The sequence below is a fragment of the Arachis stenosperma genome, chromosome 6 (genome assembly GCF_014773155.1).
Source record: "Arachis stenosperma cultivar V10309 chromosome 6, arast.V10309.gnm1.PFL2, whole genome shotgun sequence".
Taxonomy (NCBI): Eukaryota; Viridiplantae; Streptophyta; class Magnoliopsida; order Fabales; family Fabaceae; genus Arachis; species Arachis stenosperma.
In genome coordinates this window covers 142,496,871-142,524,810 of record NC_080382.1, presented here as the reverse complement: position 1 = coordinate 142,524,810, position 27,940 = coordinate 142,496,871, and the positions used below count along the sequence as shown (strand labels likewise).

The 27,940-nt window shown below is 31.9% G+C and overlaps 3 protein-coding genes across 3 annotated transcripts; 1 reads left to right on the top strand and 2 right to left on the bottom strand.

The window, feature by feature from the left end:
- Positions 1-1,653: 1,653 nt before the first annotated feature.
- LOC130935502 (uncharacterized) lies at positions 1,654-7,131 on the top strand. The gene is made up of 6 exons (XM_057865269.1): positions 1,654-2,242; positions 3,748-4,071; positions 4,976-5,028; positions 5,566-5,732; positions 5,822-5,973; positions 6,249-7,131. The coding sequence occupies exons 1-6, from the start codon at positions 1,759-1,761 to the stop codon at positions 6,632-6,634; spliced, it is 1,566 nt and encodes a 521-aa protein (XP_057721252.1). The 5' UTR covers positions 1,654-1,758; the 3' UTR covers positions 6,635-7,131.
- Positions 7,132-7,779: 648 nt separating this feature from the next.
- On the bottom strand, positions 7,780-8,916 carry LOC130934876 (F-box protein At5g07610-like). The gene has a single exon (XM_057864401.1). The coding sequence runs from the start codon at positions 8,914-8,916 to the stop codon at positions 7,780-7,782; it is 1,137 nt and encodes a 378-aa protein (XP_057720384.1).
- A 4,797-nt stretch (positions 8,917-13,713) lies between these two features.
- LOC130934875 (F-box/kelch-repeat protein At3g06240-like) lies at positions 13,714-14,853 on the bottom strand. Its single transcript, XM_057864400.1, has one exon. It carries the CDS (start codon positions 14,851-14,853, stop codon positions 13,714-13,716), a length of 1,140 nt encoding a protein of 379 aa, XP_057720383.1.
- Positions 14,854-27,940: the final 13,087 nt, after the last annotated feature.

The window sequence follows — 27,940 nt, the reverse complement described above, 5'->3', positions numbered from 1 at the left end:
TTATGTTTTTTTTGACATAATTTAACCACAACTAACAGTCAAATCAAATTAAAACTCTTGTTAACAAAATTATTATCGAAAATCAACAAATTATTTTATTAAAAATAAATAGTATGAATACAATAAAGGCACAAAATCCTAACCCCTACAAATCTTGATAATTGTTGTCGTCATCAACTTCGTGCTCCCCTTATTGAGGCAGCAGGGTAGGTGCTGCCGCCAGTGCCCCACTAGCAGCCTCGCCGTTGGAACCAGCAGATGTGCACTAAAGACAACGGCGGCAGCGTTGCCTCCAATGCGCATCAGCTGGCTATACTCCTCCATCTCCTGTCTCAACTGATCGAGTTGCTCCAGTTTTTCTGTCAGGTTCGAGCTGATGACATCACATGCAAGAATCTCTCGATACCTCTGCTCAGGCTGCTCCTGCTTTTGCTGAAGCTCCTGTGTTAGTTTCTGCACCTCCTCCCTTAGGTCGACTACTTCCTGGGGATCAACAGGGCTGGTGGTAGAAGTAGAGGCAAAGGAAGATACCAACGCATAGGAGCGGAGGCCACTGACAAAGAACGAGATCAACCCGAAGCCGCGATTCTTGTGGATTCAGAGGCGGTCTCGCGCCAAATCCTATTGGGATCCACAACTGAGGTCTCGAAGTCAGATTCGTCGGCTCCATTAGGTGGCTGAGATTGTTGGGTTGCGGCTTTCAATTTCTGATGATACTCCTCCTGCGTCACACATGTTAGTTGTGATTAGGATAATAGTTAAGTAATTGAATTTTAAACGAAATAAAGTTGAAATTTATGATTACTTTAAACTTACATAACGGATCGTCGATCGCTCGTCAGCAAATCTCTCCTTATTTGTCTTCAAAGTATAGGTATAATTGAAGGTCTCTGTTAGTATCACCTCACGATTCAAGTACTTAGACTAAAAATTAATATATCAACTAAATAATAAAATAAACGAACAAATTAAATAATAACATATAAATATATATGAAGCAGAAATCTTAATTCTAATTTCAAATAATTTTAATTTTTCAATTTTACTGAAAATCTTATAAAAATTTTGACAGTCTCCCCTGAAATTCGAATTTATCCACACTTGAAGGGTTCCATCTAAACCAAATATCTATTATTACTTTCATAGTCAAGTATTTTCTAAACAATTTCAGCAGAAATTAGTAAACAATTCTTTATTGGGTTTAGATGGGATAAAAGTCTAAAAAATAGGTCCGACCAATATTTAAAGTCGAGTCCAGTTCAAGATAAATTCAATTTCTTTCGGTTCATATACACTTCTGATTACTGTTATGATTAACCTGCCTTTTTTTTATATAAATAAGATAATAATAAAAAATTTTATTTTAGTCAAGATAATAAATAATAAAATATTTTATTTTATAAATTATATACAATGAAAGTTTAAAAAACTAATTTGGACACCAAAATATGTCCATATCTTATTTATATCATAGAAGATATATAGATAGATTAATAAGTCTTATGCATAATTTAATAATTAATACATATTTTACAATTAAAAAAAAAAAAGAAAAAATAAAGTGGGTCCGAATTCAAAAATTCGGCCGTTAACAAAATGCATATTCCCTCTCGTTTTTCAGCTCGCCCCTCCACTCGCTTGCTCACTCACTCCCACACGCTCTCTCCATTTCACACTAACATAACAAAGCTAGGGTTCCCCTTTTCCTCTGAAATTGAAAATCAACCCTTCAAAAATTCCTCTTTCTCTTTCGCTACCATGAAACCCCTCCCTCTTAATCTTCACCACACCATGCTAACGGAATCCATGACCCGTTTTCTAACCCAATACCGAAACGGCGTCGTTCAGTTCAACGACTTCACCTCAATCTTCTCCCGAACCCTTCACTCCCTCCCAAACCCACCCCTTCACCTTCTCTGGTTCTACTCCGCCCTCGAATTCCACAACCTTCGCTTACAACCTTCTAGAACACCAACAGCATCACTTTTAGAACCTTCTAGAGCTTCTCCTCCTCTGCTCCCTTCCGTTACTAACCTCAAGGACCTCTTTCAGTTGCTGGTTTCTTGCTCCTCTACCTGCGGCTCCACCAAAAGAATCGCTGCACTCGCACCTTTGCTGTCTCAATTGTACCGTTTGCTGGTTCGCGAGAAGGGATTGGTAAAGAGCGAGGAGGGTCAGGGTTTGATCGAAGGGATCGTTGGTTATTGCAGCCTTGCTTGCAGTGACGCGCTTCGTGGCCATGGTAATTCATTTTTTTACTCTCTGTGAAGTTTAATTCAATGCTGTTCAACTTTGTCTCTTGCCCTGGACACCGATTATTATGCTTAAAAATTATCGGGATTATTACGTTTTTATTTGTTTGTTACTATTTGTTAGAAATTGTTTTGTAGTGACTTTGAAGTAATTAGGTTATAGCCGGTCAATTACAGTTACGTGTTGTTAAGCCATCATACTTCATAACACATTGATTTGTTTAGCGTTATATAGGAGGTTTAGGTGGGTGGCTTTTGTGGTCATTATTAAAGGACTCAATAATGGTAACTCTTTTGATTATTATTATTATTATTATTATTATTATTGTTATTATTATTATTTTTAAAAGACTAAAATAACTTTTAAGTTTTTATTTTGCTACTGGCATTGTATATTAATGAGAAATTTTTTGGTGTCTATGATTTTTGTATCTAAATTGTCTAAAAGTAGAAATAGAAGAAGATGGGGCTCACTCTTTTATTTTTGAATTTTATGTTTAAAATTTACACACCATAAAAAGCACCTTAATTAATTTTGCTACTTTCATTGTATAACTCAAAATGTGCTTACCTAAGCATGTGTACATTATTATATTATTTATGACTAAGTATCAAAATCAATTTTTAATTAGTTAATATTAATTAATTTTATTTATTATTATAAAATTATTCTTTTTAATTTTGTTTTAGAACTTAGTAAGATTAGAATTTAAAATTTAAGATTTAAAATTTAAAATAAAAAATAATTTAAAAAATTGATGTTATTAATTAAAAAAGCCAATTTTCTAGTTGAATTCGTTGTTTATATGATATGATATTTTTTTATACTATTTTTATATAAAGTTGATATTTAAAAATTATTAGATAATTTAATAAATTTGACTAAATTATTATATAATCATTCTTATTTATAAACTTAATATGAAGATATAAAAACAACAATCACTGACCGACTGTAATTTCATAACAAGAAAAGTAAAACCTAAAATTGTTTATTTTTTCATAAGTACTTCAAAGTCAACCGCTAGATACAAATACAATATGTGCTATCTTATGATTGGCAGTTTGATGCAGAATAATTTATGCCACTAACATACAAAAGTTGATTTAGATATTTATAATTAGATAATTGAACTGTGATACACTCATCACTTCTTCGTTCACGAATCAAAAAGCCACAGATAAAAAAGAAAGAAATACAGAATATTACGATTTTTTAAAAATCTTTTTAATGATGATTTATTTTGAAACGTCGTCGATAACAGATTGTGATTAATTAACAATAGGAACTACTTTCTTCTGATTCTGATAAGAGTTTATTTATCTTATTCTTCTAACTGTATCGCTTTTTATTTGGATAAATATGTAAAAAATATTTCATTATTTATTGGGGATCAAAATTAAATGAACATTTTTTTTTCAGCCATGATTTGTTTCTTACCACTATTATTTTATATTTGGGATTTATTTTTATTCTTTTATTTTTATCTAATAGGTGGTGATGAAGATGAAGTGGTGGTTTTGGACTCGGATTTTGTGGATTTAATTAGGGTTTGGATGGTCGATGATGAGGAAAGTGGGAGTGATGATTGTGTGAGGGCGTTCTTCCCTTTGGTGAGTGAGGGGTTTCTGAAAGAGATGATGATGATGAAGAATGGTTGCGAGGTTGGGTTCTTGTCTGGAGTTGTCATGTGCCAAGCTCTGTTGTTGAAACTGTGCTTGGAGTTTGAACCATGTTCTGAGAGATTGGAGATGGAGAAGAAGCTTCAGGGTTGTGCTGTTCAGACCATAACAGGGTTTAGGAATTTCTGCCTTTTAGGTAAGAACTTAAAGAGTCTCGTTCCGCAAGTGGCATTTATTTATTTAATTCAAGTTGGAAATGAGTTTAACTGTTTCTTTATTTGTATTTTTATCAAAAAATAAATTAAAGATAGTCATGCATTCATGCTATTTATTTATTTTTAACCAATTAAAAATAATGATACAAAATAACTGATCACCAAAAAAAAAAAAAGAAAGGAAATTTAAAAATATGTATTGTTTTATTTTTTAACCAATTAAAACAAAATGTATTAATTGCTCCTTAGCCAATAACTTAATCACACTCATTTCCTTTCTTCAATATTTTTATTTGTTTCATGAACTAGTGCCTAATGGTTACTTGTGAGCAAAGACTCCTATACCATACTTTCATGTTCATTATTTACTAAGTTGTCTGGAGTGTGGGTTCTTTCAGCATTTTAGGCGGTTGAACCTGGATGTATGCAGTTCTGTTTTAGTTCGATCTTTTTCTTTTCTTTACTTATTCTCCACAACAACCCCCCCCCCCCCCCCCCCCCCCCCCCCAAAAAAAAAAAAACCACCAGAATACTCACATTTGTTCTTCCTGGTTTTGATGCCGTTCTAATTTATAGACGTCTCCTTCTATGGGCCAACTGCCAAGGTTCCAAAATGATCAGATCATACATGCCATTTCTTAGATAAATCACTATACTACCCATAGTTCTTTACTTTTCAGCTTGATGCTCGTTGAATCCTTGTACTTTCTGGGGTGATCTCATTACAATTTTCGTGTTTGTACTACCTGATTGCTCATTGGTGCATATCAGATATTCTTTTCAGGATGATTCAGCTTGATGCTCGTTGAATCCTTGTACTTTCTGGGGTGATCTCATTACAATTTTCGTGTTTGTACTACCTGATTGCTCATTGGTGCATATCAGATATTCTTTTCAGGATGATGTTGGAGCCAGTTTTGCCAGTGATCTCCCTATTGGTCAGTACTACATCTTCTTTGCTTTAATTTTCCTTAATTATATTTTGAAACTAAGGGCTTTTTAGGCAAACCCTTTTCTCGAAAACTATCTGGTGTAAACAATAGTACATATATATGACTTATGGTTGGCAAGTCTGATGTCAACATTTATTCAGAGAGTTTCTTATTTGTGATTATCAGTAAGATGTCTTAGAAAAAGGCTTAACCATCGTAAGTTCTTCATTTTCCGTTCAAGTACTTATATATGATTTATGTTTAATGGAGGCAAGTCTTATGTCTCCAATTATTCATGAATTCCCTATTTGTGATTTTCAGTAAGTTTTCTTAGAAAAGGCTTAACAGGTTAGCTGCATTAATTATTCGATTGCCATTCAAGGGCATTGAGCCCAATGCTGGTAATATCTTCTATTGGTAATATCAACTCCTTTGTTTTATTGAATGACTCATTCCCATTCCCCTCATCAAGTATATGTTGTATTACTTGTTTCTAATATTTATTGTTAAAGTCAAAGACTAATTGCTTGTTTTACTATATAGGGTTTGGAAAATTCAGTTCTTCTAAAAGATGTCCTGTTCAATTCTGTGATGATGATAGAGTATTCATTCATCAATCCTCAAGCAGGAGTTTCACTACATGCCAAGAACTTGAAAGATGTTGCTATAACCTGGTTGTTTGTTGCTGACTTAGCTATACATTCTGCTAGGTATGGGAAAAGTCCTTTGTGCTTGTTATGGATGAAGAGGTTCCTAGAATGTTTTTCCTGGTTTAGTCTCATAATCTGGTTGGTCACAGGGAAAAGGGCGATCATGGCAAGGCTATGTCTTATGTAAATGGCTTCTCCAAATCCTGCATACCCGTTCAGTTGATCAACTGGGTTATTAATCAATTTGGCATAACTAGAAAGATCAGCAGACCAAATGTTTCCACCCCCATAGCCCTTATAAGTGAGTTCCTCTTGAAACCTCTTGCAGGATTTTGTTCCACTTCCTTTTGTACCTAGAGACTGTTACATTTACAGAAGCTTATATATGTTCGTGGCTGCACTCAATTTCAGATTGTATCAGTAACAATGCTGGTTGAATGCAGATACAGATAGTTGCTAACTGACACAAGCTGCTTATTTTGTATATTTATACATTTTATTTTATGTATGCATTGCTTGAGAAATTTTACTTTCTATTTCCTCACATTAACTAATGACTAGTGATTATGTATTCAGAGTGGCTTCTAGATGTTCAGGATCAAGGATTGGCGGTATTTGGGGGTGCCAATCATCGTGCTAAAGCTAACTTTTTTACTTCAAGATCTGAGTGTATGCTCCCAGTGATAAAACATTTCTTTAACAACCTGGATAGGAATCTCCCTGCAAATTCCATTAATGGAGTGATAGAGCCTGAAAAACCAGATGGTGATATAGAGATGGTTGATAGTTTGGATGTATGTTTTGCTGACGATGATAATATAATGAGCACACCCAACACTGATGGAACAAGGAAACGCAAAGAATGGATTGAGGATGAAACTAAAATGCAGTTAAAGTTTATGAGATGCTACCAGTTTCAAGAGAATTCAGTGAGAGAAAACTCATTTGTTTTCAGGCAATAATGATGCTTTGGGATAGTGGAACTGTGGAAGCATTACTTGGGTTTCATGGAGTTTCCAAAGTAATGGAGCAATGTGATAATGTTGAAAAGAAATACTCGTGATATGAGGACGCTGCTGCTAACAAATTTGACTATTTTTTTTTTGTCCCACTTTTGGTGCTAGTAAAATTGGAGACACCAACTTTAGGGTATATTATGGAAATTCATCATACCCTGGTTAGCATTATTTGGAGAAAAAAGGGCAAAATGGTCTTTTAAGTTCAAACTCAGAGAGGCCATAATAGATAGTATTATTAACTGGTAAGACTTGTTTGGACTTATTATGTATTATGTAATTAGGAGGAAGTATTTTAAGAGTGAATAGGAGAAGGTTTTCGCCCTTTTCACGATGTTAATGATTAGTGATAATGAAAACTCTTGATTAAGTAACAAGCTAAATCAAAACATCTATACCTTGTTGAGGGCAAAATTGTCTTTCCCTTTGTTATTGTTATTACTTGGTAGACTTTTGAGATCACTCGGTTGATTAAAAAATGTTAAATTTAAAATATTAATATTTTGCATTATTATTATTGCCACTTATACCCAAGTCGTATACTTCTAAAACATATCTTCACAAATATAGTTTCAGATTTATTTTTTTTTTCTTTATTTCTATATCTACTATGGTATAAATTCTTAGATATGATTAAGAAATACTTCCAAAACCAATATAAGAAAGACAAAAAGAGAAAATTCAGGTGCAGTGATAACTAAAAGCTTGCTTGAAAATTACCTTTAGACTTTTAGTAGCTATCATATCAATCTGACTGTTTATATATTTGGTTTATGTCACGAAGATTCCACAAAATTTTATAATAACCATAGAGAGCTGTTGTCTTTTGATGAAAATAAAAAAATTGCAGCACAATATAAATAAATCATAAAATTAAAAGTTACTAAATATCAAGTATTTCATATCATGAAATAAAAAATTTATGTTTAAAATTTGAATCTTCTAAATTTTAAATTTTTATTTGAGAGAATAAAATATGATGTTTTATCTTTGAATGCTTTTTCTTAATCTTATATTTCAAATAAATGATAAAAGATCACACTTTACTCTTCTAAAATAAAATTTAAAATTTAGAACATCAAAATTAAAGTCTAAACAGAAGCTAAGGTCTCAATGTACTCAAAGGCTCTGTGCCACTCCACGGCGATTGGGAAAGAATAATGCAAATCTGTTGATCTCACTTTTGGTAAGTCAAACACATGGTGATAGGTATTATCTTTTAACCGCAGAGCACTAACTTTGTCCTGTGTCTGCACTAACAAAGCCATCTCATCTTCATCATCTTCAATGAGATAGATTATACTGCATGGGCGCCGTATACTTCCATTTTTACTAATAACTAAAGGTGTAAATTGAAGTTCAACGTTGTGCATGAGTACCCACCTTGATGAATAATCTTCCTTCAATCGGAAGACGCTTACACACAATTCAGAGTCACCAAATCCAACCAAATTCATGTAACCGCATGCAGGCGCAAGAACGTATTTATAATAATGATGAGGCTCCGCCGGCAACGGAGGCATGTCATCTTTCACGCACTCTTCCTTCAAATCAAAACGCAATGTCATTTTACTTCTGCTGCCAATCCAATAAACTGAGTCCTTGAAATAGATTCCATGTGCAAAATCCATCCTCTCGAAGGGAGTCGAGAAAGAAGATCCGCACAGATTCCAGACACCGGATTCCGAGGAGTAAATCATGATTTGGTAGCGGACTTCCTTTGAAAATTCGACACCGAAAATGTAGATCAGTTTATAACCAAAAAATCGCAAGGGATCAAAAGCCAGAGCGTAATACACGAAAAGTGATCCAAGAAGCCATGGAAAGGGCCAGGGCAAGGTTTTTTTGTCTGCAGTGGTAGGGTTATAGATAAACATCTCTTTCGATTTGTGGACAAGCATCAAGCCATTGCAAGATTGTAATATCTGCCAAGAAAGTAGATCGGGAATTTCGGGGAAGCAGGAAGATGAAGATGAGGTGTCGAAGGAGAAGAATTTAAATCCGTAATTTACAGGATTAGTGATGTGATATAGGAACAAACCGGAGACTCTTCTTTTTACGGTGGCATGGCAGCATCGGAAGTAGGGGGAGGAGATGAGAGAGCGCCACCGCTTGGAGACAAGTTTGAAGGTTATGGCATCTTTGTGAGGCAGGCGAACAAGAATTTGGGTGAGTAAGTCATCGTTTCCTTCGATCGCTTGTGCTGAAGAAGAGATTAACCCTCCCATGGTGATTCTTCACTACTTTTGCTTTCAATTTTCCACGAGTATGTTTATATATATATATATATCTCAGTAGATTCTAGCTAAGATATTCATGGTTCATCCGACCATTAATTTCAAATTCAAAATTTAAAAAATACACTTTGGATTTTTAAAATTCTCCCCAATTTTAAAGGGATTTTTTATTCCAAACATTTACAAATTTTTAAAACATACATTCATATCGGATTTTTTAATAAATAAATTAAATATTTTATTCATAGATATAAGTAATTTGTAGTATTTTTATTGATTTATATTGCATTAATTTATAGTATTTTTAAACATATATACACAAACTTATTTCAATTATACGGTAAACGAGATAAATAATGTAATATAAATCAATAAAAATACTATAAATTACCTATATCATAAAATAAAAAAAATCCGAATCATATCTCATCATAGGATTTTTCGTTTATATAAATAAAATAAAGTAATTATTTACTTATTTGGATTGTATTAACTTGATTGAATTATATTAAAAAAATAAATTCAAATTGATATGATACAAATTACTATCTTTTAGAATAAATGGACAAAAGTACTAATACAAAATTTTAGGATAACAAAAATACACGATAGAATTGAAATTTTAATATACACATCAAAGATGACTAACAATGGATAAAACTAATCTGCCATTAGATGAGTTATGTTTCCGTTAAATTTTAGTGTATACATAACCAATAAAATAGTAGAGTTAATACTTAAAATAGTCCCTCAAATTTGATCCCGACTTAATTTAACCTTCAAGCACCAATGCGAAACCTTTCCACTTCTGTCACGGTGTGCGTTTTTCATCCAGCCACCATGCGAACGAATTCTGCTAGAACTACTTGAGCATTGGCAACTACTTGAGCATTGGCTACTGCTCCCCAATATCCTTCAATTCCCAACTCTTGGAACAACTTCTACGATTTAGGGGAATTAGGGCTGCGCTAGGTTTTATTTCATACATTGTGAGGAGTTAATTTGAACCCTTGAAATATTTGGCCATGTCATCTAACCTTACAGTGCCAAGTGTCATTTAAAATTGCCAGATTAGCTTTTCGGTGACGAAAAACCACGAAAGAGTCAAATTGAGGCACGGGTCAAAATTTTAGGGTACAATTAGAGTCAATTAAAACATTGAAGGCTATATTGAGATGGGGTCAAATTTCAGGGACTATTTTGAGTATTAACTCGATGTGACACTCTTTATCATTGTTTAGGATATCTGACGTAGAAAATAATAAATTCTCTTATTTTAAAATTAACAAAAAATTATTAAAAAATTTTGTGTCGTAACTGAAATTTTAGTTTCAGTGTCAGTCTCAATAATTTAAAATAAACACTACTTAAATGTATTAAAAAATAATCACTAAATTATTTATATAACATATATATTAAAATATAAATATATTTTAAAAATAAGTCAAATAATATATTATATATAAATATATAATAACTAATTTAGTGACTAATTTTTAGGATAGATATAATTAACTGATAAGACTTATTTGGACTTAAGTCACTATGTATTATGTAATTAGGTGTAACTTCTGTAACTTCACTATTAAAACTAACTCTACATGAAGAGATGTTTGGATTTATATTAATCGGCAGATGGCAAAAAGACAAAGAAAAAAAAAGAAGAATATAAAAGTACACATAGATTTTTATATGGTAGATAGATGTATATTTTATTTTTTTAATAAGTCATCTGTATATACCAATATTAAATTTTATTGTCATTTCTATCCTTCTGTCATTTAAGTAATTTTTTTAGTGATAATACCAGGTGGCTCTGTGTATTGTGTGACATGGCCATAAATGATAAATTATTGAATTCGTTAAATTTAAATAAAAAAAGATTTACAAGTAATTTGAAATCTTCGTTATCTTATTTTTTTCTCTAAAATTTACTTCGAATAGATCCCTAGTAGAGGGTGAATAAAAAATCTTTCCTTCTCTTTCTTTTTAATCTTCGTTCTGTGAGATAAAAAAAAATTCCCACCCAAAACCTTCTTCGCATCTATCGTAATAAGAATTTGTAAACTGTACGATCAAAATATCACAATCTCAACAAAAGAAGAACATACTCAATGCTTGTGCGAGTGGTTATGGTGGCTCCTCTTCTGCTCGACTACAACAATGACAAGTGTCTGCATAGACTTGACGCAGTGATGATTGAGTCTGCAACAGAGTGGAACCCTGAGAGATTATTTTTTTGTTGTCGGTTATGGAAGGTATGTAACTTTTTGTTCTGTTTATGAGGATAAATGCTATGCATCTTATGTGAAAAGGGGAGGAAGCATTGCGTTTGATCGCATTTGCTGTTGGACCTTTCTCGTTTGCCTACTACCCTACGTGTGGATTTTTACCCTTCTCACCTATCAAATTTGCCTTTAGAATAGAACGAAAATCACGAATCACAACAAACTCGAACGCGAAGACTTTAGTAATTTACTCTCATTATTCACTCTTTATTAGAGTTTTACTATTCAAAGTAACTTTTGAGAAAAAAAAAATAAAGAGATGTATAATTTGTAAAACTTGTTTTTTTTTTAATTTAACATATTCAATAATTTTACCTTTATTTTTTATTGTGTCATCAAAAGGGTTATATCACTCAATAAAGTGTCACCTAATCGTCACTATCGCTAAAAAATTATCCAGACCAATGATAACGTACGCAACTTGATATTGATATATACATATATGATTCATTAAAAAAAATTAAAGTATATATTTATCCAACATATAAAAATTTATGTGTACTTTTGTCCATACATTTTTTCAAAAAGAAAAAAGAAAAAAGAGGAGACTGGAGGTTAACTCAATTTAACTCTGACTTAAACTTCATTTTATAAAATAATATCATTAAAATGAGTCTAACTAGCTAATCAGTTAGAAAATAGCCAACATCGATTTCTATTAATAATTTAAAAAACTGAAAATCCATTTATAATCTTCTAAAGATTATCCTTTTATTTTTTTTTAATTCCTTAATTTTATCTATTACTGCAAACCACCCACCTCCATTATCAGTCATCAGTGATTACCGTCAGCTATCATAGTTGGCCATTGCCGATCACACCATTGTCGTCACTGGTGACCACCTCCAATTTCCTAAATGGGGATGGAGAGTGGAAAGAGAATCTCCGGCCCCATAAATATCTATTGTTATTCTCAGCCTAATTAGCTAATTAAAAAAAAAATCAACATCTCTTTTAGTAATTTTAAAAACTCAATACCCATCCATTTATAGGATTATCCTTTATCCTTTTATTCTTTTTCCTTTTTTTTTTCTCTCCTAATACCTTAATTTCATCTACCACCACAAACCATCTATCTTTATCCACCGGTAACCACCCACCACAGTCGATTGCCGGCAACCATTATTGTTGTCGCCGGCAACTACCTTCCACTATATCAGACACCTTAAATTCTAAATTCTAATTAAATATTAAGTTCTAAACGCTAATCTCTAAACTCAAAATTCTGAACATTAAATTCTAAATCATAAATTTTAAATTATAAACACTGAATCTAAATTTTTTTATTTGAGTTTTGAATGATTTTATTATTTTTAATTTTATTTTTTTATTATGAATTATTAACTATTTTGTTGACTAAAAATGATTAATTACCAATAGTTTTCCTAATAATATATTAAATGCATATTAATTTACATTGTGCAGGATTTTGTTCCACTTCCTTTTGTACCTAGAGGCTGTTACATTTACAGAAGCATATATTTGTATGTGGCTGCATTCAATTTCAGATTGTATCAGTAACAATGCTGGTTGAATGCAGATACAGATAGTTGCTAACTGATACAAGCTGCTTATTTTGTATATTTATACATTTTATTTTATGTATGCATTGCTTGAGAAAATTTTACTTTCTATTTCCTCAAATTAACTAATGACTAGTGATTTTGTATTCAGAGTGGCTTGTTTGGACTTATTATGTATTATGTAATTAGGAGGAAGTAGTTTAAGAGTGAGCAGGAGAAGGCTTTCGCCCTTTTCATGATGATTAATGATTAGTGATAATGAAAACTCTTGATTATGTAACAAGCTAAATCAAAACATCCATACTTTGTTGAGGACAAAATTGTCTTTTCCTTTGTTATTGTTATTTACCTGGTAGACTTTTGAGATCACTCACTTTGCATTTTGTTAAGTATTATTATTATTGCCACTTATACCCAAATCGTATACTTCTAAAACATATCTTCACAAATATAGTTTTAGATTTAAATTTTTTCTTTATTTCTATATCTATTATGGTATAAATTCTTATATATGATTAAGAAATACCTCCAAAACCAATATAAGAAAGATAAAAGATGGAAATTTAGGTGTAGTCAATTTTTGATAACTAAAAAATATTAAATAAAAATTTAGTTAAATTATTCAAATTATTTAACGATTCTTAGTTATTAATTTTACGTGAAGTTGACTATGTCTAAAATTTTACCAAAATAAAAGCTTGCTTGAAAATTATACCTTTAGACCTTTAGTATCTATCGTATCAATCTGAGTGTTCATATATTTGGTTTATGTCACGAAAGATTCCACAAAATTTTATAATAACTGTAGAGTTGTTGTCTTTTGATGAAAATAAAAAAATTGCAGTACGATATAAATATATCATAAAATTACAAGTTATTAAATATCAAGTATTCCATATCATGAAATCAAAGATCTATGTCTAAATTTAGATTAAAGTATGATTACCAGAAAATAAATTATGAGAAATGTCTAAAATCTAAACACAAGCTAAGCTCTCAATGTACTCAAAGGCTCTGTACCACCCCATAACTCTCCGTGGGAAAGAATAATGCAAATATGTTGATCTTACTTTTGGTAAGTCAAACATATGGTGATAGGTATTATCTTTTAACCGCAGAGCACTAACTTTGTCCTGTGTCTGCACCAACAAAGCCATTTCATCTTCATCATCTTCAATAAGATAGATTATACTGTATGCGCGCCGTATACTTCCGTTTTCACGAATAACTAAAGGTGTAAATTGAAGTTCAACATTGTGCATGAGTACCCACCTTGATGAGTAATCTTCCTTGAATCGGAAGACGCTTACACACAACTCAGAGTCACCAAATCCAACCAAATTCATATAACCGCATGCAGAAGCAAGACAGTATTCATAATAATGATGAGGCTCTGCCGGCAAGGGAGGCATGTCATCCTTCACGCACTCTTCCTTCAGATCAAAACGCAGCATCATTTTACTTCTGTTGCCAATCCAATAAACTGAATCTTTGAAATAGGTTCCATGTTCAAAATCCATCATCTCCAAGGGAGTCCAGAAGGAAAATCCGCACAGATTCCAGACTCCGGATTCCGAAGAATAAATCATGATTTGGTAGCAGTCTTCCTTTGAATATCCGCCATGGAGAATGTAGATCAACTTATAACCAAAAAATCGCAAGGGATCAAAAGCCAAAGAGTAATGCGCGAAACGTGTTTCATGAAACGATGGAAAGGGTGAGGGCAAGATTTTTCTGTCTCCAGTGGTAGGATTATAGATAAACATGTCTTTCGATTTGCGAACAAGCATCAAGCCATTACAAGATTGTAATATCTGCCAAGAATGTATATCGGAGATTTCGGGGAGGCAGGAAGATGAAGATGAGGTGTCGAAGGAGAAGAATTTGAATCCGTAATTTATAGGATTGGTGAAGTGATATAGGAACAAACCGGAGACTCTTCTTTTTACGGTGGCATGGCAGCGGCGGAAGTCGAGGGCGGAGATGAGATAGCGCCACTGCTTGGAGACAAGTTTAAAGGTTATGAGATCTCTATGAGGCAGGCGAATAAGAATTTGAGTGAGTAAGTCATGGTTTCCTACAATCTCTTGCGCTGAAGAAGAGATTAACCTTCTCATGTTCACTACTTTGCTTTCAATTTTCCACGAGTATGTTTATATATCTGAATAGATTCTAGCTAAGATATTTAACCAAAAAAATGTTTAAAAGATAATATTATCTTGGATGTTAATAAAGATAAAAGCTAGCGAATAAAAAAAGATAATATTAATAAATAACTATAAGAATACATATTAGTTATATTATCATTTTTTGATATTATCTTTTTTGATAACTATATTGAATGACATGTTTATATATTTTGATAATCTATAACAATATCTATAACAATATATAATTCAAATACGGAAGATTTAGTATCCAATATTTTTTTCTATTTTACCCTTATTTTTATAATCTAAATTACATATTCAATCATGTACTGCATTAAAATGATGTATTGCTTAACTCTTAACTATAAAAGAAATTAAAAAAATACTGCTTACTCTCAGTTTTAAGATTATAAAATAGATCACATTTGTAAAATGATTTAAACAAAATAATTTTTTTAATAACAATATATAATGCGAATACGGAGAGTTTAGTATCTAATATTTTTTTATATTTTATCCCTATTTTTATAATCTAAATTACATATTCAGTCACGTATTCCATTGGAATGATGTAACTGCTTAGCTCTTAATTGTGAAAGAAATTAAAAAAAAATTACTCACTCTCGGTCTTAAAATTATAAAATGGATCACACTTCCAAATTAATTTAAATAAAGTAATTTTTTTAAATAAATATACAAATGTACAAATAATAATTTTTTTCTTCAAATTATTATCATACTATTTTAATGTACTCTTGTACCTATACAATATATAATAATAATTGGTATCTAAATTTAAGTTCCAATATTACTTCTAAATAGAGGTTTATTATTAAAAAAATTCTTTTGTCAATTACGTTAAATAAAAAAATTTATACCCATTTTTTCATCTTAACCTCATTAAAATACTCCTATTGGATGTAAATTATTGTTACAGATTTTTTTATTAGGATATATTTTTAAGAAATAAAAGTAAAATAATTCAATAAGATTAATTTTAAAAAAATGTACACTGAATAATTTTTCTCTTCAAATTTAATATATTCTAAATACCTATGCAATATATAATATGGATTAGTATCCAAATTTAAATTTTAATATTATTCTTAATGAAAGATTTTTATTATTAAAAAAATTTTGTACATCCGGTAGTTAAATTGGATAAAAAAATTTTCACACATTTTTTTATTGCAACAATTTTTTATTGTATGTAAATTATTCATGCAATTTTTTTTATTATAGATATATTTTTAAAATAATAAAAGTAAAATAGTTTAACAGTACAGTATTTTTTAAAAAAATTTACACACAATAATTTTGTATCAATATATCATAATTTATTTTGCATATAATATTCATTTATCTAAGTTTATGGAGTGCCTTTAAAAAATTATATTTAAATAATTTTTTTATATTTTAACTATTTTATATTTTGGAATTCAAAATTTTGTATTTTTATTCAAAGTTTATTTTAATATTTTATTTTAATTCTGTTAATCAAAAGTATGAATATTAATTTTTTTATTTTTTATTTTTAGGATAAATAAAAAGATGGTATTTTTTTATAAATTAAATGATTGAAAAACTTACTTATTATAGAGTAAGTTAAGTCTATTTCTTAACTATAGGAGTACATATATAATTCACTTTTGAATGTAATCAAAATACATATAAATTTATTTAATTTTTTAAAATTTAAATTAATTATTAAAATTACGATATAATTGATGTACTCTTATAGAAAAAATGAAAATGACTTCATAAGTATTTTTTTTGTTGGGAGGAAACATAACTCAATAAGTATAAAGTCTAATTTAAACGACTATAGATAAGTAAAATAAGTAATAAAAAATGAATATAAAATTTAATTTTTTGTTATTTGGTATAAAGATAAATATAATAAAATAAATCATTATTCTCATACATCATGGCATAAAATTTGACATTATCTTTTTTTAGAGCTATTTACTTTATTCAGTTTTTATCTTTATTTTTGTGTTATATTTTAATTTTGTTAAACAAAAAGTATTAATATCATTTAACTTTTATCATAAATATAAATATATAACTTTGTGTTATTAGATAAAAAAAAATATTCATACCAGAAAAAGTTAAATTTACTCCTTTGTTATATTTATAGGAGTGTAAATGATTCACACAAGTGTTACAAGATTTATTATTATTATTATTATTTTTAAAGTAATATTCACTTTTTAAGTGTAATAATTACTAACTAAATGAGATTGAAAAGAAGGTAGAAGAAAAATAAAAAATAGAGGAAAGAAGAGAGAACAAGCCAATATAAAAGTGGTGGTGAGCCAATGATAAATATGTAGATAGATAATGGTAAGAAAAAAGAATAATAAAAACAAAAATTAAAAATTCTAAAAAAATAACAAGACTAAAGATAATTTAAAAAATTGAATATAAAATTATTAGAAATAAAAAATTTTTTAGTCATTAAAATTATACGAAAAAATAGTGATTTAAATATAAATTTTTATATCTACTTTAGATTAAATAAAATTAAGAAATAAATAAATTTATAAATTTTTATCTTCATTAATACACATAATAACAACTTAATAATTTTAGTATTATACTTAAATTAATTTAAATTTAATTATTCTATATATTAAAAAAATTAAATAATGTATAGATTTTTTTTTATTTAATTATTCTATACAAAATTTTTGAATGCTTGATATCTTAAATTTTTTCTTAAAATGATAAAGTATGATTTAACAATAAAAAATGATAAATAAATATCTATATAATAGTTATACATTTAGAAATCTAATTCAAACAAAAAAATAATTCTTTTAGCAAATTTTTAACAACTCAAAAGTTAACACAATAAATAGTTATAGATCAAAATAATGAACAAAAATGAGAGCTGCCACAATGGTATGATGGTGTAATTGATTTCAGTTGGAGTTAATAGAAGAAGAAAACAAGAAAAAAATAAAATAAGACAACATAATAGTAATAGTGAGACAATAATAGTTATACATGTAAAATGAATGATAAGAAAAAATAATAATGTACAATATGATGAGATGATATAATCAAAATAAAAATTAATAATTTTAAAATAATAATAAGATTAAAAATAATTAAAGATGTTTAATATAAGATTAAAATTTTTTTATCTATTCGAATTATACAAAAAGATAAAGAGTGTTTTGAATATAAATTTTTAAATTTGCTTCAAATCAAATAAAATTGATAAAATAAATAAATTTAATATATAAATAACTAATTTGTAAACCATGTTATTAAATTTTTATCTTAATTTTATTATACATAATAATAATATAACTTTTTACCTTTTTCAATTTAAATTTAATTATTTTATTTTTTTTGCATATCTTAAATAATGTAAAATATTTTTTTATAATTAATTTTTATTTATTGATATTAAATTTATAATTTTAAAAATAAAAATATAAAAATATTTTCAGTACCTGTTGAGCTATTAGTTTATTTAAAAAAAATTACCTTATTTAAACTATTTTGCAAGTGGATCCATTTTATAATCTTAAGACTAAGAGCGAGCAATTTTTTTAAATTTCTTTTACAGTTAAGACTTTAGAGCGAAACAGTTACATAATTCTAATGCTGTACGTAACTGAATATGTAATTTAGATTATAAAAATAGGAGTAAAATAAAAAAAATATTGGATACCAAATCCTCCATATTCGCATTATATATTGTTATAGATATTATAGATAGGTAATTTATAGTATTTTCACCAATTTACATTACATTGCTTATTTTATTTATTGTGTAAACGAAATATATAAGGTTGTGTATATATTGTTTACATTGTAAACAAAATAAGATACGTTTGTTGTTGCACTTATCACGTAGTCTCAGACTCGACAATTACAAATACTACAGGAAAGATGTTACTATGACCGTATTGTGTTACTGCAATCAGCAACAGACTATCATATTTGCCATATAAATACATGTCATTAATGGAGACGAAGAACTTGTAATGCTTGAAAGTCTTTACACAAGGAGAAAAAATTCAAAATACCTTATCAAATTGGCTGTAGTCGCATACCACCAAGTGCCCATCATAGTACAGTACCACCCTGAAATCTATAGTTGCGAGAAAACAAATCTGCAATGTTTATTTGCAGCAACATCGGCACCTTGTTATATAACTCCTCCTAATCACAGTATATTTGTGCAATTGCCTTTTGTTGCACTATCTAAACTTTTTTGTATGAGGGTTTGAAGTGATAGTTTTGCCTAACTGTATCTTGTAGAATAGGGATATAAAGTAACTGATGGGTTGGATTGTATGAAGAGCACGATGACACTACAAATGGTTGCAGATCTTTTTATAGCTACTCAAAATTTGTCATACTTTATCTCGTTTATAGCGCAAACATCGTAACTGCTCCAATATCTCGTTTACGGTGTAAACAAAATAAATTTGTGTATATCTCGTTTATATTGTAAACGAGATACGTGTTGATCGTTCTCTCCAATGTATCACATATGCAAACGTGATGCGTGCAACAATAAACATGTCTTATCTCGTTTACAATATAAACGAGATATACACAAATTTATTTTGATTACACTATAAACGAGATAAATAATACAATATAAATCAATAAAAATGCTACAAATTACTTATATTCGTAAAATATTTAATTTATTTATTTTAAAAAAATTCTAATCATATCCTTCATAGGATTTCTCGTTTATATAAATAAAATAAATTAATTATTTACTTATTTGGATTATATCAACTTGAATTGAATTACATTAAAAAAATCAAATTGATATGATAAAAATTATTATCTTTTAGAGTAGATGGAAAAAAATACACATACAAAAATTTTAGGATCACAAAAATACACAACAGAATCAAAATTCTAATATACACATAAAAAAAAAACTGACGATGAATAAAATTAATCTATTATTAAATGAACTTTGTTTTCGTTAAATTTAATGTATACATGGCCAATAAAACGGTGATGTGACACTTTTTATTATTGTTTAGGATACTTGATGTAGAAAATAATAAATTCGCTTATTTTAAAATTAACAAAAATAAAATAAAATTTTGTATTGTAGCTGAAATTTTAGTTTCAATTTTAGTCTCAGTGTCTTAAAATAAATACTATCTAAATGTATTATAAAATAATCACACAATTATTTGTATAACATATATATTAAAATATAAAATATATTTTAAAAATAAGTTAAATAATATATATTTACATATAAATACTTAATAATTTAGTGACTAATTTTTAGAATAGATATAATTAACTGGTAAGACTTATTTGGACTTAAGTTACTATGTATTATGTAATTAGGTGTAACTTCACTACTAAAAGCTAACTCTACATGAAGAGATGTCTGGATTTATATTAATGAGCTGATGCATGGCAAAAAGATAAAGCAAAAAAAAAAAAAAAGACAAAAGTACACATAGATTTTTATATGATGGATAAATATATACTCTAATTTTTTAATAAGTTATCTTATACACTAATATCAAGTTCTGTTATCATTTTTATCTTTTTATCGCCTAAGTAACTTTTTTGGCAATAGTGGCTACCAGTAGCTCTGTGTATTGTGTGACGTGGCCTTTTTTATGACACAGTAAAAAATAAATGATAAATTATTGAATTGGTTAAATTTAAATAAAAAAATTACAAGTGATTTAAAATCATCTTCCTTTTTACTCCAAAATTTACTTCGAACAGAGCTCTAACAGAGAGTGAATAAAAAATCTTTCATTCTCTTCCTTCTATGAGATTAAAAAAAAAATTTCTCCTGAAACTTTTTCTGCGTCTCCTATAATAGGGATTTGTAAACCCTAAGGTATCAAAATGTCACAATCTCAACGAAAAAAGAACATGCTTGTGTGAGTGATTGTGGTGGCTCCTGTTCTGAACTGAAAAATAGAAAAAAGAAAAAAAATTCAATTACAACAACAACAAATGTCTATATGAACTTGACGCAGTAGTGCTTGAGTTTGCGACTGAGTGAAACTCTGGGAGATTGTTTTTTTGTTGTCTGTTATGGAAGGTATGTAATTTTTTATTCTATTTATGATGATAAATACTATGCATCTTATGTGAAAAGGGGAGGAAGCATTATCTTTGATCGCGTTTGCTGCTAAACTCTCCTCGTTCGCCTTCTACCCTGTGTGTAAATTTTTACCCTTCTCACCCTATCAAGTTTGTTTTAGAACGAATACCACGAATCTCAACAAACTTAAATGTGAAGATTTCAGCAATTCACTCTCATTGTTTACTTTTTATTCAAATTTTGTTATTCAAAATAACTTTTGAAAAAGAAGAGAATAAAAAAATGTATAATTTATAAAGTTTTTTTTTCTAATTTAACATATTTAATAATTTAACCTTTATTTTTTATTGTGTCATCAAAAGAGTTATGTTATACAATAAAATGTTACCTAGCAGTCACTATTACCAAAAAAAAAATTATTTAAGACACAGAAAAATAAAAATTATAATATAGTTTGATATTAATATATACAGATGACTCATTAAAAAATTAGAATATATATTTATTTATTATATAAAAATTTATGTGTATTTTTGTCTATTCTTCCAAAAAAAATAAGACTAAAAATCTCCGACTTAAACTGTATTTTATATATATAATAATATCATTAATATGAGTCTAACTAGGTAATCAGTTAAAAAATAGTCAACATCGATCTCTATTAATAATTTAAAAAAACTGAAAACCCATTTATAATCTTTTAAAGATTATCTTTTTATCTTTTTCTTTTTTTTATTCCTTAATTTTATATATTACTGCAAACCACCCACCTTCATTCTCAGTCATCGATGATCACCGTCAGCTATCATAGTTGGCCGTCGTCGACCACCGCTGTCGCACCGGTGACCACTTCCAATTTCCTAAATGGGATGGGGAGCGAAAAAAAAAATCCACGCCCCCATATCTATATATATATATATATATATATATATATATATATATATATATATATATATATATATATATATATATATATATATAATTTAAAAAACAATACCCATCCGTTTAGAATTTTTTTTAAGGATTATCCTTTATCCTTTTATCCTTTTTTTTCTTTTCTTTTTCCCTTCTAATACCTTAATTTCATCTACTACCACAAACCACCTATCCACCGGCAAACACCACAGTCGACTGCCGCCAACCATCATTGTCGTCACCGGCAACCATCTCCAGCCATATCGGACATCCTAAATTCTAAATTATAATTAAATATTAATTTTTAAATTCTAAATACTAAATTCTAAATATTACATTAAATTCCAAATTATAAACACTGAATCTTAATTTTTTTATTTGAGTTTTGATTGTTTTTATTATTTTTAATTTTAGTTTCTTTATAATTAATTGTTAGCTACTTTGTTGACTACAAATTATTGATTACTAATAGTAGTTTTTTTAATAATATATTCTAAAAATGCATACTAATTTACATTATAGTGTTTTTTTAAATAAATATATTTTAGAAAAAGTTTAAACACTAAAATGAATTAACAATATTATTTATACATTAAAATTAACTATCAAAATAAATTATTATTATATTATGTATTTGCATATAAATATATATGTATTTAAATATTTATTTAAAATATATTTTGTTTTTTAATAAATATTTTATATTTGTGATTGATGTTAATAATTGATTTTATATTTTAGTGTATAACTAACGTGATCGAAAATGGACAATAGATGTAGGATAGATGTTATATGGACGAGGTAATGTTATGATAATGAAATGAAATATTTTGTTAAAGTGCTCAACTGTCTCCTTAGCTTAAGTGAGGTGGCATAGGTGCAATCTTAAGAGGGTTTATTGTTTTGACGAATTTGGTAATACTTTTATTTTTACAAATAATTTATCAAATATAATTTTTAAATATAATTTTTTAAAAATGATATCATCTAAACTTTCTGTTCATACCCTGGCCCAACGTTAAGGGCCCAGGTCCAATTAAAAGGCCTAATCCAATAGATTAAGCCTAGTTAAGCACCGACCTTCACATAAGAAGTCGGTGTTCAGCACGACTTGCTCTAAAGAAGTCGGACGTGAGATTAGCTGGCAGATAAGCGCTCATTCAAAAGAGTAACCGCCCCTAAAATCTCTCTAACCGCTTCACAAAGCCATATCTTAACCTCCCTAAGATAATGGGACGGTTATTATCCTAAAGATACGGCACTACTTCAACGGTGGTTATTGGCTCACCACTATAAGTACACTGACACTCCTCAGGTATTTCTAAGCCCAATACTCTCTAGACCTGCTCACACCCTTGCTAACTTAGGCATCGGAGTGTCTTTGCAGGTACCACCCCCCATTCACTTGTGAACACACATCGGAAGGAGGCTCCAGCGTGCAAACCAGCTCGGAGACTACCATCCTTAGGCGATTGGGCTAATTAGCGCCATCCATTCAATCCATCTCCGGTTACCCACCGTAACATTGGCGCCGTTGCCGGGGACCCGAGAGATCATCCATTGATGGCGGATAGATCCCACGAAGAAGTCCATGCAGAAACAGATTCCGAAGAAGAGAATCTGGACGCAGGTAATAACAATGCGGACTTGATCCTCCACCAAGAAATTAACGATCAGCAAAAAGAGGGCACCTCTGGTGTAAAAAATCCGAAGGCAAACCCCTCAGACGAGCGAGAATCAGAAAAAGGCGGACCATCCCACATAACTGAGCTAATGGGGTTAGTCCACAGCCGTCTGGAGCAATTAGAACAAGAGCGGGAGAAACAAAGGGAAACAGAGAAGTACCTAAAAGAGGAGATGGAACGGCGGAAAGAGTTAGAAAGGAAACTCTCAAAGCTGGAATCCTCCCTCAAGAGTCACAACTCCCGCGACGACCAAGAAGAGTCACTCTTAGGTGAAGAAGATCCTTTTAGCGAGGACATAATGAGGGCAAAAGTTCCGAGAAACTTCAAAAGCCCTGATATGGACCTCTACGATGGAACTACGGATCCAAAGCATCACCTAAGCAACTTCAAAAGTCGGATGTACCTAGCTGATGCTTCCGACGCTACTCGGTGCAAGGCTTTTCCGACCACCTTATCAAAAGCTGCGATGAAGTGGTTCGACAGCCTTCCCCCAAGATCGATCACAAGCTTTGAAGACCTCTCAAGGAAGTTTTTGATGAGGTTCTCAATTCAAAAAGACAAGGTAAAACATGCACCGAGCCTCCTGGGAGTAAAGCAGGAGGTCGGAGAATCTTTACGAGCCTATATGGAAAGATTCAACAAAGCATGTTTGGAGATCCAGGACCTGCCCACAGAGGCAGTCATAATGGGGCTAGTCAACGGACTCAGAGAAGGTCCCTTCTCACAGTCCATATCTAAAAGACACCCCGTTTCCCTAAGTGATGTACAAGAGAGGGCTGAAAAGTACATCAACATGGAGGAAAACGCCAAACTGAGAGATCTGAGCGGACGACCTGGGCTCCCTCCCTCAACAAAAGAGAGGGAAAGGGAAACCAAGAAAAGAGAAGAGCTCAGTCTCGAAAGGCCAAGGAAATATCACTCTTATACTCCTCTGAAAGTTTCTATAGTGGATGTATATAGAGAGATTTGTAATACTGAAAGACTGCCACCCCTAGACCCATTAAAAATAAAAAAGGGGGAAGCCGCAGCGACTACTGCGAGTACCATAAAATATATGGTCACTCCACTAACGACTGTTACGACCTTAAGAATGTGATAGAAAAGCTGGCTAGAGAAGGTCGTCTTGATAGATATCTCATAGAGAGGTCGGACGGTCACGGAAAGAGAAAGCGAGATGATATGGACAGAAGAGACCCACCACCGCAAACCCCAGAAAGACATATCCATATGATCTCAGGGGGATTTGCGGGAGGAGGACTCACCAAATCCTCTCGCAAAAGACATCTCAAGAGAGTCTACCAGGTCGGGGAAAAGTCATCCGACCTCCCCACCATTTCATTCACAAAAGAAGATGGGCAAGGAATAATCCCTGGACACGATGATCCAGTGGTAATAACTATGATCCTAGCAAATGCCCATCTCCACAGAACCCTAGTAGACCAAGGAAGCTCGGCGGACATTCTCTTCAAGCCTGCTTTCGACAAGCTAGGGTTAGATGAGAAAGAACTAAGAGCCTACCCCGACACCCTATATGGATTAGCGGACACGCCAATAAAACCACTAGGATTTTTACCCCTTCACACTACTTTTGGAAAAGGGGAAAAATCAAAAACTCTGAACATAGACTTCATAGTCATCGATGTGGGGTCAGCTTATAATGCTCTAATCGGCAGAGCTACCCTCAATCGACTCGGAACAGTGGTATCTACTCCTCACCTCTGCATGAAATTCCCGACCTCAGCAGGAATAGCAACGGTAAAGGGAGATCAAAAACTAGCAAGGAAATGCTACAACGAAAGCCTAAACCTAAGGGGAAAGGGCAAAGAAGTCAACACAATAGAACTCGGCGGTGCAAAGGCCAGAGAAGAGCTGCGACCACAACCGGGAGGAAAAACCGAGGAAGTACAGGTTGGTGAAGAGGAAGGAAAAAACACTCATATAGGAGCCAACCTAGGGAAAACTCTAAAACAAGGGTTGACTAAGTTCCTAAGAGATAATTCCGACCTCTTCGCCTGGAAGGCCTCCGACATGCCTGGGATTGACCCCGAGCTCATGTCCCACAAGCTCTCGGTTTATCCAGGATCCCGACCTGTACAACAAAGAAGACGCAAGCTCGGCCCAGAACGAGCCCTAATAATAGAAGAGCATGTACAGGCGCTCCTGGAAGCCGGCTTTATTAGAGAGGTCAAGTACCCAACATGGCTAGCCAATGTAGTGCTAGTCAAAAAACAGAATGGTAAATGGAGAATGTGTGTCGACTATACCGACCTAAATAAGGCGTGTCCTAAGGACCCTTATCCCCTGCCAAGTATTGATACCCTAGTAGACTCCAGCTCGGGGTACCAATACTTGTCATTCATGGACGCCTACTCGGGATATAATCAAATCCCGATGTACGAGCCCGACCGGGAGAAAACATCATTCATCACGCCCCGAGCTAACTATTGCTACGTGGTCATGCCATTCGGATTAAAGAATGCAGGAGCCACATATCAAAGGCTGATGAATAAAGTGTTTTCCTCTCACCTGGGGACTTTAATGGAAGTATACGTCGATGACATGCTAGTAAAAACCAAGGAAGAAGCCGACCTCTTATCCGATCTCTCACAAGTCTTCGACACCATAAGGCTGTATGGGATGAGACTAAATCCGGCAAAATGCGCCTTCGCGGTAGAAGCAGGAAATTTTCTAGGATTTATGCTAACACAAAGAGGGATTGAGGCCAATCCCGATAAATGTAGAGCCATCCTAGAAATGAAAAGTCCGACCTGTTTGAGAGAAGTCCAACAGCTCAATGGCCGACTTGCAGCCCTCTCCAGATTCTTGGCAGGATCGGCGCTAAAATCCCTTCCATTATTCTCCTTATTAAGAAAGGGATGCCAATTCGAATGGACTCCGGAATGTGAGGAGGCGTTCCAAGAGTTCAAAAAGTTTCTAAGCCAACCTCCTATCTTAACCCGACCAGTACCAGGGAAAGACCTCGTCTTGTACTTATCCGTAGCAAATAGAGCTGTCTCGTCAGCCCTGATAAAAGAAGACGAGGTCGGACAGCACCCGGTCTATTTCAGCAGTAAAGTCCTACAAGGCCCTGAACTAAGGTACCACAAACTTGAAAAGTTTGCCTACTCCTTAGTAATAGCCTCACGAAGGCTACGACCTTACTTTCAGGCTCACACAATAAGAGTCCGCACAAACCAACCCATGAAGCAAATCCTCCAAAAGACGGATGTTGCAGGGAGGATGGTTCAATGGGCAATAGAGCTCTCCGAGTTCGATCTAAAATATGAAACTCGGACAGCAATTAAAGCTCAATGTCTCGCCGACTTCGTAGCAGAATACGCAGGAGACCAAGAGGAAAAGCCGACTACATGGGAACTCTATGTAGACGGATCCTCTAACAAAACGGGAAGCGGAGAATATCAGGCATAATATTGGTAGATGAAAGAGGAACCCAGATTGAGGTTTCTCTAAAATTTGAATTCCCAGCCTCAAATAATCAGGCAGAATATGAAGCCTTGATTGCTGGGCTAAAATTAGCAGCAGAAGTCGGTGCTGCAAAAGTGATGATATACAGCGACTCCCAGGTGGTGACCTCCCAAATAAGCGGAGAATATCAGGCAAAGGACCCTAATATGAAGAAGTATTTAGAAAAAACTTTGGAGCACCTTGGGCGCTTTGCAGAAACCGAGATAAAACACATAACTCGGGATCTGAACAGCAGAGCAGATGCCCTATCCAAGTTAGCAAGCACCAAACCAGGAGGGAACAATAGAAGCCTGATCCAAGAAACCCTCCAGGAACCCTCGGTAATAAAAGATAAGCAAGAGGTGCTTGAAGTAGTCGGTCTGAACCTCGGATGGATGAATCCCTTAGTCGAATATCTGAAATTCGATATCCTCCCTAAGGAGGAAAAGGAAGCCAAAAGAATCCGAAGGGAAGCACAGCATTACACTTTGGTGAGAAATGTCCTTTACCGAAGAGGGATATCGACACCATTGTTGAAATGCGTACCGACCTCAAGAACCACCGAGGTGTTGGAGGAAGTACATAGTGGGATCTGCGGCAATCATCTCGGAGCAAGGTCACTAGCCAGAAAAGTAATCCGAGCTGGATTCTACTGGCCGACCTTGCAAAAAGATGCCACAGAATTTGTGAAAAAATGTCAACCGTGTCAGATGCATGCAAATTTCCACGTGGCTCCACCAGAAGAGCTCATTAGTATCACTTCTCCATGGCCTTTTGCAAAATGGGGAATGGATTTGTTAGGTCCTTTTCCCCAAGCGCCAGGATAAGTCAAATACTTGATCGTGGGAATAGATTACTTCACAAAGTGGATAGAAGCAGAACCATTAGCTACTATCACCGCTCAAAGAAGTCGGAGATT